Source organism: Chiloscyllium plagiosum, chromosome 16 (assembly GCF_004010195.1).
Source record: "Chiloscyllium plagiosum isolate BGI_BamShark_2017 chromosome 16, ASM401019v2, whole genome shotgun sequence".
Taxonomy (NCBI): domain Eukaryota; kingdom Metazoa; phylum Chordata; class Chondrichthyes; order Orectolobiformes; family Hemiscylliidae; genus Chiloscyllium; species Chiloscyllium plagiosum.
This window is the reverse complement of record NC_057725.1, coordinates 48,887,066-48,900,018: the sequence shown is the minus strand read 5'-3', so window position 1 is coordinate 48,900,018 and position 12,953 is coordinate 48,887,066. Positions and strand designations below refer to the sequence as shown.

The window sequence follows — 12,953 nt, the reverse complement described above, 5'->3', positions numbered from 1 at the left end:
TCATGGACCCTATAATTTAGTGCCTGTAGACTTTCTGCAATGCATCGTGGGGCAGGAAACTCTCTCCCTCTTTCCTTCAGATAGTCAGAATCCAATAGCTGATAATCACTCAGTCTTATAGGCTCACCCAGACCATCTCCATAGACTGTTACCTGCAGAGAGGAAGGGAAAAAGTCCCAGTAAGAAACAAGGTTTTTGCTGAATTGTTTGAACCCAACTGAAAACTGTTCATGCACCCAGAATGAATTAATCATCACTGGGGGTTTCTGCCAATTGACCTCTTAACATAGACTTTTGAGGAAGGTTTAACAATTAAGCAGGATCATTGGGTGCATGGAGATCAATCAGAACATTAAAGGGCATCCCAGCAACAACCAGCTTGGGATGTAGGACAACTGCCTCAATTACAGTATTTCTTGTCACCCTGTTAATATTAGACTATTAGATTGAAATTATAGACATTGCGTAGGCCAAAAGATAGGCATAAAGTTGACAATTCTTTATTCAAATTGCAGCCTCGGCTTTCAAAGCATTGCAAATCTCTTTTTTTAAAGTACTTGAAAAGTAGATTTGACCTGATATCTTTTCCATGTCGTGGCACAACCTTTAATTGTACTTTGATCTCTAGGAAGAACTGTTAATAAGACTAATAATTGTTGAAGATGGAGGAAGGAGATAGATTTTCAAACTGTTATGGAGAGGTGTTCTGGTATACCCCCTCAGCCAAACGATAGACTACTAAGTATGCCAGCCATCAATCTAACATGCCCACATATCAGTTTATCCACCCATTGTACCATCTACAGTATTTTCTAAATAGCATTGTACCTCATCATTAAACGTAACCAAGGCAACTCGCTTTTGAGGGCAGGTCTGAGTCATGAGACTCAAAGATCTCAAGATGGCTTCTTGAACACTCTGTAGCAAAGACAATTGCAGTTAGTTTAATTGATCAAGTATGACATGCTCTACATTAGACCATGTCCAATTATAATTCTCCACTATCAAAATGAAGCCACAATGAGAATTCATGACCATCACGAAGTATATCAAGTGTCCCAGAGAGAGTTCTCCATTAGGTTTATTTCAGGATGAATTATACCCCAAATTCTCTTTACTGATGAAAGGCATCATTTCAAAATTGATGACATCACGACATGATGACATCACTATATTTCTAAACATCACTTATCATCATAAAACACAAATAAGACAAATAAGTACTGAGCTGAATGACTAGTTCAAGATATATAATGCTCCTGACGTGATTTTGCCTTCAACCGAACATTTTACATGGTTAAACAATCTTTATTTTATCTCCTGTAACAAAAGAATCTGGATGTGGATAATATGCAACTGAAGAATCTGACAGACATTTACTACAACTGGTAATTATGCACAAACTTTGGGCCAGAGTGTTTGCTGGTCAGACAGTAGTTAGTTCAGTGTAGATGGGAGTTATGCAGGGAGAGCCTGTGGAATCCCCATTGTAGTTGGCCCCAAAAGAACTGCTCAGGAAATTGAATTTTCCACTGGGTAATTCCCTATACCTGGTTCCCTCCAAAAGTCTCACTTTAAATTGGAGACTTTGACAGATTTCAATAAGGTTAAGTGAAATAGCTACCCAGGAAAAGTTAGACTATTAAATACAAAGTCTAACTTTGAGTACCTAATCATCTGATGTCATACTTACCTCATACACCCATTACTACACCACCCCAGACCTCTTTTGCTCCCTGACACCCAACAATCCTCAGGACCTGATACCTTTCTGGGTCCCCTACCTCCCACCTACCCCAACCCCAACCCCAAAACCCCTTTCCATCACCATCGGACTCAATGATCTGGTTGTTGGACTCAACCGGACCAGGCCTGACCACACTCTGCCAATGGATCCATCCACCCAATCCTTTTGATTAGATTAGATCACTTCCAGTATGAAAACAGGCCCTTCAGCCCAACAAGTCCACACCGACCCTCTGAAGAGCAACCCACCCAGACCTATTCCCCGACATTTACCCCTTCATCTAACACTACGGGCAATTTAACATGGCCAATTCACCTAACCTGCACATCTTTGGGCTGTGGGAGGAAACCAGAGTACCTGGAGGAAACCCATACAGACACAGGGAGAATGTGCGAACTCCACACAGATAGTTGCCCAAGGTGGGAATTGAACCCAGGTCGCTGGCGCTGTGAGGCAGTAGTGCTAACCACTGTGCCACCGTGCCGCCCTTTCTCTGGACCAGTATTTCACTACCTCCTCACTCATCATGTACCTCTTTTAATCTTTGAAGAAAAATGTCCTATATCTTACAAAGGTTAGACAATTGGTTACTAGACAAGATTGTTTGCACTTGACTTCTGAGCATAAGTTATGTTGTGTTTGGTAAACCCTTCTCCACATGTGTTGCACAACAGTACAGGAATGCAATATGAAAATATTGCTTTACTCCTTAACACTCAATGATCACATTTTGCTGGCTGTTTCAGTGTGGACAGTGGGGTGACGACATGATATGGGATATTCTCCATTCAGGACATATGCCTTAAAAGGGTTTGCCAGTAAACTGCAAGCCATTGTCAGACTCTATTCATCCTGGGTTAGTCAATAAACAGAAAATATGAGTCAGTGATGGTCACACTCATTCAGTTGCTAAGTTGTCGAACAACAGAAAATTTAGCAAACTAATCCATTATAGGAGTGTAATCCTACCTGTGCATTTTGAAAAGATCTGTTGCTGCTTTCTTCCAAGGAGTGAATAGAACATTGTAAGGATGTCGAAGCCCCCTGTGCTACTGGGATTAATACAATGACCGTACCTCAAATGCATTCATCAATCATTAGGTATCCTGATTTATCCCTGGCCGATATAGAATGCTAGGTGTCTTATTTATTCAATACTCATGTATTCCAAATGTGACATAGACATGGTATGTTGGCAGGAGGCTTTCAGCATTAGAACTTGTTTTATTTTCAAGATGGCACGTCATGATATACTGAGGTCACCTCTCAATGGCCAAAATGTTCAATCAATTTGTCTCTCATTTAGTTAACTCTGACCTTTGATGTGTTAGTGTTTTTTGGACCTTCTTAACACTTTGATTGCTGCCAGTGTTGTGGTGCTGAATTGCCTTTTGGTCACCTGTGTTTTATTCTAAAGTCTGGCTTGAGATTTGCAAACACATTTCCTGCACAGTACAGAGGAACCTCGATTATCCGAATATCAGATTATCTGAAGGAGATCTCGAGGTCCCGATAGAAACATTACATCAAAGATGTGTTTCCAACACTGATCGCGCCATTTGTTTACAGTGAATAAAAGTGAACTCAGCTTACTGAAATGCTGCCAAGGACAGTCCTGGAATGATGGGAGCCCAGGCACCATCTCCAAATGACTGACCTCCTGTACTCTCTCTCTCCCCACACACTTTCCCTGGTGTTTTACACAGGGGGGTACCCTAAACCCTCCTTCCCCAGATAATCTCTCCAACAATCTTTTGTACAGAGCAAAAGTGAAACCTGTCAAAAAGTTGCAGTAAAAAGTTATGTGTGTGAGTGTGTGTCTGTGTCTGTGTGCACGCGCGCATGTGTGCATGGCATTTGGAGACTCCACCCCCCAAGATACAGCAGCAGCAGTAGCAATCTTGTCTGTTATATAGTAATATGCAAAAGTAACATGAACCTCATGGACTTGTTGGGGCCCACATGTAAATACTGCTTGTATAGAGAACTAAAACCTGCCACAAACAAGAAAGTAGGTGGTCAAATTTGGTTTTTTATACTTATTTTCATGTGGATTGTAAGAAAGAAGATGCCTAGCTCTCCCATTGCTTTACTCCCTCCCCGACCTGACTTTTATATAAAGACCCAACTGGAGTCTGGACTTGGCTGTGAAGAGTCCTGATGGTGAATCTTGTTGTTGCCATTACTTTGTTTTGATTGTGTAAAGGAACTGTCTCTGATTAGACACACATGGATCACTAAACAGTTTGTAAAATATATGTAAAGGATGTCAATGAGAGAATTGAGCATAAACACGTTTTAAAGATCCAAAGACTGTTCCACTTTGTTTTTTAATTGTTTCTTCAATTCTTCTGAAAACTTTACTGTTGGGAACAATTTAATTATAATGAATTTAGCACCTTCCTGATGTGGGTTTGAGGGTGAAGGTGGCTTTTAATTGGGAGGGTAGCATGTGAAGATCCTTACCATCTCCAGCCAATTAAGCTTCTGTCACCATTTGAATTCAGACAGCAGCAGGTGGGGAAAACACTTCAAGGGCAGATTGAAAAGCAAATTGCTGTTGGGTTTGGTTGCGAGCTTTTGAGAGGGTCTACTCTTTCAAAGGCACAGTGGATGGGTGGCTTGGTGGCTCAGTGGTTAGCACTGCTGCCTCACAGTGGCAGGGACCCAGGTTCAATTCCTGCCTCGGGCAACCTTCTATGTGGAGTTTGCACATTCTCCCTGTGTCTGCATGGGTTTCCTCCCACAGTCCAAAGATGTGCAAGTCAGGTGAATTGGCCATGCTAAATTGCCAGTAGTGTTAGGGGAATGGGTCTGGGTGGGTTGCTCTTCGGAGGGTCAGTGTGGACTTGTTGGGCTGAAGGGCCTGTTTCCACACTGTAGGGAATCTAATTTAATCACTCATAGATTGGTGCTGGGTCCACTACTTTTCATCATTTATATAAATGATTTGGATGTGAGCTTATGAGGTATAGCTAGTAAGTTTGCAGATGACACCAAAATTGGAGGTGTAGTGGACAGCGAAGAGGGTTACCTCAGATTATAACAGGATCTTGACCAGATGGGCCAATGGGCTGAGAAGTGACAAATGGAGTTTAATTCAGATAAATGTGAGGTGCTGCATTTTGGGAAAACAAATATTAGCATGGTAAGGTCCTAGGGAGTGTTGCTGAACAAAGAGATCTTGGAGTGCAGGTTCATAGTGCCTTGAAAGTAGATTAGCAGGTAGATAGAATAGTGAAGAAGGTGTTTGGTATGCTTTCCTTTATTGGTCAGAGTATTGAGTACAGGAGTTGGGAGGTCATGTTGCAGCTGTACAGGACATTGGTTAGACGACTTTTGGAGTATTGCGTGCAATTCTGCTCTTCTTCCTAGGGTTGGAGGATTTGAGCTATCGGGGAGTTTGAATAGGCTATTTCCCTGGAGCATCGGACGCTGAGGGGTGACCTTATAGAGGTTTATAAAATCATGAGGGGCATGGATAGGGTAAATAGACAATGTCTTTTCCCTGGGTTGGGGGAGTCCAGAACTAGAGGGTGGAGGTTTAGAGTGAGAGGGGAGAGATATAAAAGAGACCTAAGGGCCAACTTTTTCACATAGAGGAATTGGCTGCCAGAGGAAGTGGTGGAGGTGAGTACAATTGCAACATGCAAAAAGCATTTGGATGGGTATATGAATAGGAAGGGTTTGGAGGGATATGGTCTGGGTGCTGGCAGGTGGGACTAGATTGTTTTGGGATATCTGGTCGGCATGGACAAATTGGACCAAAGCGTCTGTTTCCGTGCTGTACATCTCTATGACTCTATGAGTTCCTGATTGAGGGACCAGCACGTTATACTGGGGGATAGCATCAGTGGAGTGCTGAGAACCATCTGCACCTTTCCTCCAATCCCCCTCTCCCCCATCAGTTCCCATCCATTGGATCCCTTTTAACTTTGGCGTTGGGTTCCTTGGCAATTCAGAGTCTCTTGTGAGTGCATTGCCTGCATAGAATATGGAACATAGAATAGGATAGCACAGGACAGCCCTCAATGTTGAGTTGATCCTTTATCCTATTCTAAGATTAATGTAAACAACCTACCCTGCATTTTACTATCATCCACGTGCTTATCCAAGAGTCACTGAAATGTCCCTAATGTAACTGCCTCTACTACCACTGCTGGCAGTACATTCCACGCACCCACCACTCTTTGTGTAAAGAACTTACCTCTGATATCTCCCAAAAATCTTCCTCCAATCATCTTAAAATTATGCCCTTTGTAGGCTTTATAGAGCTGCAGCATAACCTCGCGGCTCTTAAATTCGACCTCCCTGCTAACACACCATATGCTTTCTTAACAACCCTATCAACTTGGGTGGCAACTTTGAGGAATCTATGGTAGACATCAAGATTGCCCTGTTCCTCCACATTGCCAAGAATCTTGCCTTTAACCCCGTAATCTGTATTCAAATTCGACCTTCCAAAACAAATCACTTCACACTTTTCCAGTTTGAACTCCATCTACCACTTCTCAGCTCAGCTCTGCATCCTGTCAATCCAACCAACAACAGCCATCCACAATATCTACAATTCTACCAACCTTCATGTCATTGGCAAAATTACTAACTCACCCTTCCATTTCCTTATTCAAGTCATTTGTAAAAATCACAAAGAGGAGAGGTCCCAGAACAGATTTCTGCACAACACTACTAGTCACTGAGCTCCAGGCTGAATGCTTTCCATCTACTAACATCCTCTGTCCTCTATAGGTCAACCAATTCCGAATCTAGACAGCCAAATTTCCCTGTATCCCATGCCTTCTCAATGAGCCTATCGTGAGGAACCTAATCAAACACCTTGCTAAAATCCATATACACCACATCCTCAATGTGTTTTGTCACATCCTTAAATACTTCAGTAAGGCTTGTGAGGTATGAGCGGCCTCTTACAAAGCCATGATGACTACCTCTAATCAAGCTATCCTTTTCCAAATAATCATAAATCCTGTCTCTCAGAATCCTCTCCAATAATTTGCCCACCACTGACATAAGACTGACTGGTCTATAATTCTCAGAGTTATCCCTCTCCCCTTTCTTGAAAAAGGGAATAACATTTGTCAGGAGAAAGTGAGGACTGAGATGCTGGAGATCAGAGTTGAGAATGTGTTGCTGGAAAAGCACAGCACATCAGGCAGCAACCGAGGAGCAGGAAAATTGATGTCTCGGCCATAAGCCCTTCATCAGGAATGAGGCTTGTGAGCCAAAGGGGTAGAGAGATAAATAGGGGGGGTGGGGGGGCTGGGGAAGACGGTAGCTGAGAGTGCAATAGGTAGATGAAAGTGGGGGTAATGGTGATAAGTCAGACAGGAGGATGTAGCAGATAGGTGAAAGAAGATGGACAGGTAGGACAGTTCAAGAGGGCAGTGCTGAGTTAGATGGTTGGATTTGCGATAAGATGGGGGGGAGGAGAAATGAGGAAACTGGTGAAATCCACATTAATTCTGTGTGGTTGGAGGGTCCCAAGACAGAAGATGAGGCGTTCTTCCTCCAGGTGTCAGGTGGTTAGGGTTTGGCAGTGGAGAAGGCCCAGCACCTACATGTCCTTGGTGGAATTGGAGGGGGAGTTGACATGTTCAGCCACGAGGTGGTGAGGTTGCTTCATGCATGTGTCCTAAAGCTGTTCTCTTAAGCGTACTGCAAGTAGGCGTCTTGTCTTCCCAATATAGAGAATAACACTTGCCACCCTCCAATCATCTGGTAGTACTCCAATGGACAGTGAGGATGCAAAGATCATCGCCAAAGGCACAGCAATCTCTTCCCTTGTTTCCTGTAGTAACTTTGGGTATATCCCATCTGGCCCAGAGGATTTATCTATCCTTATGCTTTTCAAACTTACCGGCATATCCTCCTTCCTAACATTAAACTGTTTGAGCGTATCAGCCTGTTTCATGAATGACAAGCTCTCTCTCACTACTCTCTCACTGAAGCAAGTATTCATTAAGGACCACCCCTCACTCCTCTGACTCCAGGCACAAGTTCCCTTCACTATCCCTGATCAGCCCTATCTTCACTCTGGCCATCCTCTTGTTCCTGACATAAGTTGTAGAATTCCTTGGGTTTTTTCTTAATCTTTTCCACCAAAGCTTTTTCATGCTCTCCTAAGTGCATTCTTCAGTTCCTTCCTGGCTACCTTGTAACCCTCTATAGCCCTATCTGATCCTTACTTCCACAACCTTAAGTAAACTTTCTTCTTCCTCTTGACTAGATGTTCCACATCTCTTGCCATCCAAGGTTTCTTCCCACCATCCCTTCCTTACCTCAGTGAGACAAGCCTATCCAGCACTCACAGCAAGTGCTCCCTAAACAGCCTCCACATTTCTGTCGTGCATTTCCCTGAGAATATCTGCTCCCAATTTATGCTCCACAGTTCTTGCCTAATAGCATTATAATTCCCCTTCCCAGAATTAAGTACTTTCCCAACTGTCTGCTCCTATCCCTCTCCATGACTATAATGAAGGTCAGGGAGTTGTGATCATTATCACCGAAATGCTCTCCCACCGAGAGATCTGACACCTGACTTGGTTTGTTGCCAAGAACCAAATCAAATATGGCTTCCCCTCTAGTTGGCCTATCTACATACTGAATCAGGAATCCTTCCTGGACACACCTGACAAAATCTGCTCCATCCAAACTATTTGCACCAAGGAGGTTCCAATCATTAATAGGGCAGTTGCCTCCAATCCTGGTTACACTCTCTGCAATTGAGATTTGCTTGCCTCCAATTGACTGGGAGCTCTCTGGGGTGGACAGAATCTCCTGCCTGAAAACAGACAGGAGTTTCCCAATGAAGACAATATATCGCTCTTGCCATTCTCCACTGGCAGCTGAAATCTCCATTTCCTGGATTAAATTCTGCCCAGTGTTGTCAGCAACAATTTTATAACATAGAAGCTTGGACAATGAGTACAGGGTCAATGGGTTATAGTCCAACAGGTTTAATTGGAAGCACTAGCTTTCAGAGCGGCGCTCTGAAAGCTAGTGCTTCCAATTAAACCTGTTGGACTATAACCTGGTGATGTGTGATTTGTAACTTTGTACACGCCAGTCCAAAACCAGCATCTCCAAATCAGGGTCAATGGGATTTGATAATAGAAGGAATTACTAGTGAGCTTTCTTGTGTTACTGTATCATTAACCAAAATCCAATTATACAATTAGAACCAGCACGTGCCCTACCTCGTACCCTGCTAACTCATGGACATCAGACAATGCAGTAGGGAACCAGGCTTGAATCCAGCAGCTTTTGGTATCACAGCACAAATTGGCACAGCTATGGGGAAAGCCTTTTTTGATTGAAACCAAAACCCAGAAAACTTCCAGTTCAATTTCCGTAATTGAAATGACAGTTTAGTTCTTCAGAAGTATCTGAGATCTCCTGGCTCTCCTATGACAAAAATAGTTCTTTTACACACTCTCATGTTCGTGTGGTTATCAGAAACAATTTTCAAGTACCTGTGCAGCCAACACAATATTATTTTGAAATATGCCAGTTTGTGCAATGAAACTTGCTTTTAGCCCCTGCTTTATGTTTCACTTTCAGCATTATTTCTTTCAGATAGTACCTAATGGTGAGAAAGCGGTTTCAAAGTTTCTGTGTTGTTTTCAGTTTCTCCCTGCTGTATGTTGCCATGGCTACAGCAAAAGGCACAGGAAAGAGGTCTGACCCCAGATAAAATAAAGTCCAAAGGTTCCCGTTCACTCTCTGAGAGGCCCTAAATTGGGTTGGAAACTCTGCCCATGTAAAGATTTACCTGTGACCACAGAGGTATTTTCAACAGTCCAGTGTAGATGCTGGTATACCACCAACAGGGCTCTCTGGTTGGACCAGATTAACAGCCCCAAACAGGGAACTCATATTCTATGAGTTACAATCACTACCCAGAGTTGTCTTACCCCGGGATTGGGATCTGCTAGAGGCTGATATTAACAGGTACTCAGACACATAGCAGCCAGCTGAATGACAGCAGGAGTGTTCACCTGGAGGTCATAGGTTTGGGCCTACCCTTCAACAATTTCTCAGAAACATTCTCTCTTATTTTGATCTTGTTTATAAAATGGGTAGTCCACACCAGCATTTTCTGGAGTGATTTTCCTGTGGCAGGTCTTCTAACCTCTTTCCAGTGGTGCCCACTTACTGAGAAATGGCAGGTTTAGGAAAGTTTATCGAGGTTAATGATGGAGGTTCCAGATGGACACATCCTGACATTTACACCAAAATTATGGATTCACAGATGTCCAAACCTTTTGTTTTTAAATGAGTTTATGGTGGTGAGATATTCACCTCTGTTCAAAAAAAAATGTTCCTGATTATGAAACTTTGAACAGGATCTTTGTGTTACAAAAGGATCTCTGAATGCAGAATCCCAGTGGCACAATTTGGGCTCTTGAGCTTTAGTGAGCATTCTCACATTCTGCCTCTGTGTCCCTCTGCAGAACCTGCAGAGAACTAGAATAACATTAACACCAAGCGGCTATGCCATTTCCCATAGTGCTCCATCAGACCCCACTAGAATTTCAGCAGGAGATGGGCAGAACCTCAGTGGTGTTGGATCCAAAATCCAATTTCACTTGATGTGTAACACACAGCATCCAACAAATGTGAGACCACACTCTGTACAAGTGTGTTAAGATTTACCAACTACAGTAGAATTTCAGGGACTCAATGTAGAAAATGATTCCTAATTGCAGTGCTCCTTCTTTAGAGAGATATTAATGAAAACACTTTTGAAAGATTAGTAATAATAATGCTGCCTTTTCAAGAGATGCTATGCAAAATTACTCTTTAAAGCGATATATTCTTTAAAACATGATGATGAAATTCTGAGAAAAGGGATCTTCCAAGTAGGACCATATTGAAACAAGGTGGTGAATCAAACAGAGAGCTTAATAAACATTTTCAGGAACCTATTAATTAAAGTAAGGAAGGTGAAGAATGGAAAATAAGCAATCAGCTTAGCAACAAAATGGTTGTTGAATAATTGATAATATTTATAATTTATTTCAGAGATTTACACATATAGGGTTGAATTTAAAACATATGCATCTTGCTAGAATGAAAGAAGTGACTAGTTTTCTAAATTGTTTCCTTTTTCTTTAGTTTGCTACTTATTCTCCACTATTGAATCACTTCCAACTAAACTGATACAAGTGTATCTGCACAAACAAGCCAGCCACAACTGGTACTGCAAAACTCCTTGGAGGCCCACTTCTAAACCTGCAGCTCCATGAAAAACTAAAATTGAGAGAAGCAGGAGCAAAGTATGGCGTCTTCTCAGATTTATTTCCCTAATCAGATCTCCATTCAATGTCTCTTTCCTTTGTCACTGTGACAGGCATCTTCCTCTTGAGAAAATGGGTGAGGAGTGTAGTGGGATCGGGGGAGGGAGGAGAATATTCAGTTTTTTTTTAGATTACTTACAGTGTGGAAACTGGCCCTTCGGCCCAACAAGTCCATACCAACCCACCGAAACACAACCCACCCAGACCCATTCCCCTACGTTTATCCCTTCACCTAACACTGCAGGCAATTTAGCATGGCCAATTCACCTAACCTGCACATTTTTGGACTGTGGGAGGAAACCAGAGCACCCGGAGACACGGGGAGAATGTGCAAACTCCACACAGTCAGTCGTCTGAGGCAGGAATTGAACCCGGGTCTCTGGCGCAGTGAGGCAGCAGTGCTAACCACTGTGCCACCGTGCCGCCCATCAGTCTTTTTATGAGCGGGAGGCTTGTCCAGTGATGTGCTACTGTGACTGGCAACCGTTAGTTATAAGCTGATATCAAACAATATTGGAAATAAGAGAACAACTGTTAAAGGTGAAGAAGTTATGAGGTAACAAACTGTAGTTCTGTCACATAGATGGATTTTCTTGTGCCTATTTCCAAACCAGGGTTTTGAGGCAAGGTATTCAGTGGAGCTACAGAAGACCCAGTGTGCCATGCAACTCAACATTCAGTACATTACCCTTCAGGTCTCCACACCTCACTCCGAAGCAACGAAGCAAACATTTACCTGCAATCTTGATACATGAACTGTTCTGGAACTGTCATCAGAAACTTCAATCTATAAAACAGAACAGAGGATCTTGAGTTATTTTAGATATGGCTTCTGCATTAGGTGTAAACAATTCTAATGGCCCCATGTTGACCATTATGCTGCATTTCAAGCATCCAAAAGTATTGGGTCTTTGCATTGGAAACTATTAAGGAAGCCATGTATAAATAATGAAATATACCCTCTGAAAACAAGACATCTGAAGGATAAATATCATGATGTATTTAATGGACCTTTTCTATCACTAACATCATAATTCTTGCTCTTCTTATACTACGCCCACGTTTCCCACTCTGTTTTCTATTTTTGAAATCTCTTAATATTTCACATATTACAAACTCTGTAAAGTTCAGCATCTCACTAACACTTAATTTTGTCAAATTATCTCTAAGCTCTTCAAGCAATAAATGCCTTTGGATAGTAGAGACAGTTACTTTGCTAAACCCAACAACCACTGTACACCTTCAAGATGCCATTTCATCTACTTTTATTGATGTTGATTCAAGGAGCAATGCTTGACAGTCATAAAAGGAAACTCTTTGCTATCCTTTAAAAAAGTGTCATGAGATTACTAACATCCACTGAATCAGTAAAGCAGTCAGATTGGACCTCAGTTTATTATCTTGTCAAGGGCATGGATTTTCAAATGGATACAATGGAGCAGCTTTGATGGGACTTACTCATCGGGACCCAGCAGAATCCATGCCAGGGATAAGAATTGCTCAGAAAATTGAAACTTCTGGTAGGGCAATTATTCTGTGTGTGGAACCTTCTAACAAATGCCCCATAAAGATGGAAATTCAAATGTTCTGATTCAGTTAAGTTTAATAGTTACCCATGAGAAGTTAGAAAATTATAAACTCTAACCTCTGGATAATAATGCAACAGAACCTCTAACTCCTGCCTAACACCACCAACTACCCTTCCCTGAATTCCTACACATGCACATATCCAAGGACACAGACACATGCATCAATACATAGACACACACTAATACACACACACCCATCAGTACACACAAGCACCCGCCAATACACACCGCATGCTAATAAACACATGCTAATACACACACACACCAATACAAACACACATCCACACACCAATACATACA

At 42.2% G+C, this 12,953-nt stretch overlaps 1 protein-coding gene across 1 annotated transcript in view; it reads right to left on the bottom strand.

Annotated features, from left to right (window-relative positions):
* The window catches only part of si:dkey-9k7.3 (circularly permutated Ras protein 1), an 81,613-nt gene that overhangs the window by 30,658 nt on the left and 38,002 nt on the right, over positions 1 to 12,953 (bottom strand). The window contains exons 8-10 of the mRNA XM_043706013.1: positions 11,801 to 11,851; positions 829 to 918; positions 1 to 152 (exon numbers count right to left, since the gene is read on the bottom strand). Of these exons, the coding sequence (XP_043561948.1) occupies positions 1 to 152; positions 829 to 918; positions 11,801 to 11,851 (293 nt within the window). The remainder of the gene's footprint in view (positions 153 to 828; positions 919 to 11,800; positions 11,852 to 12,953) is intronic.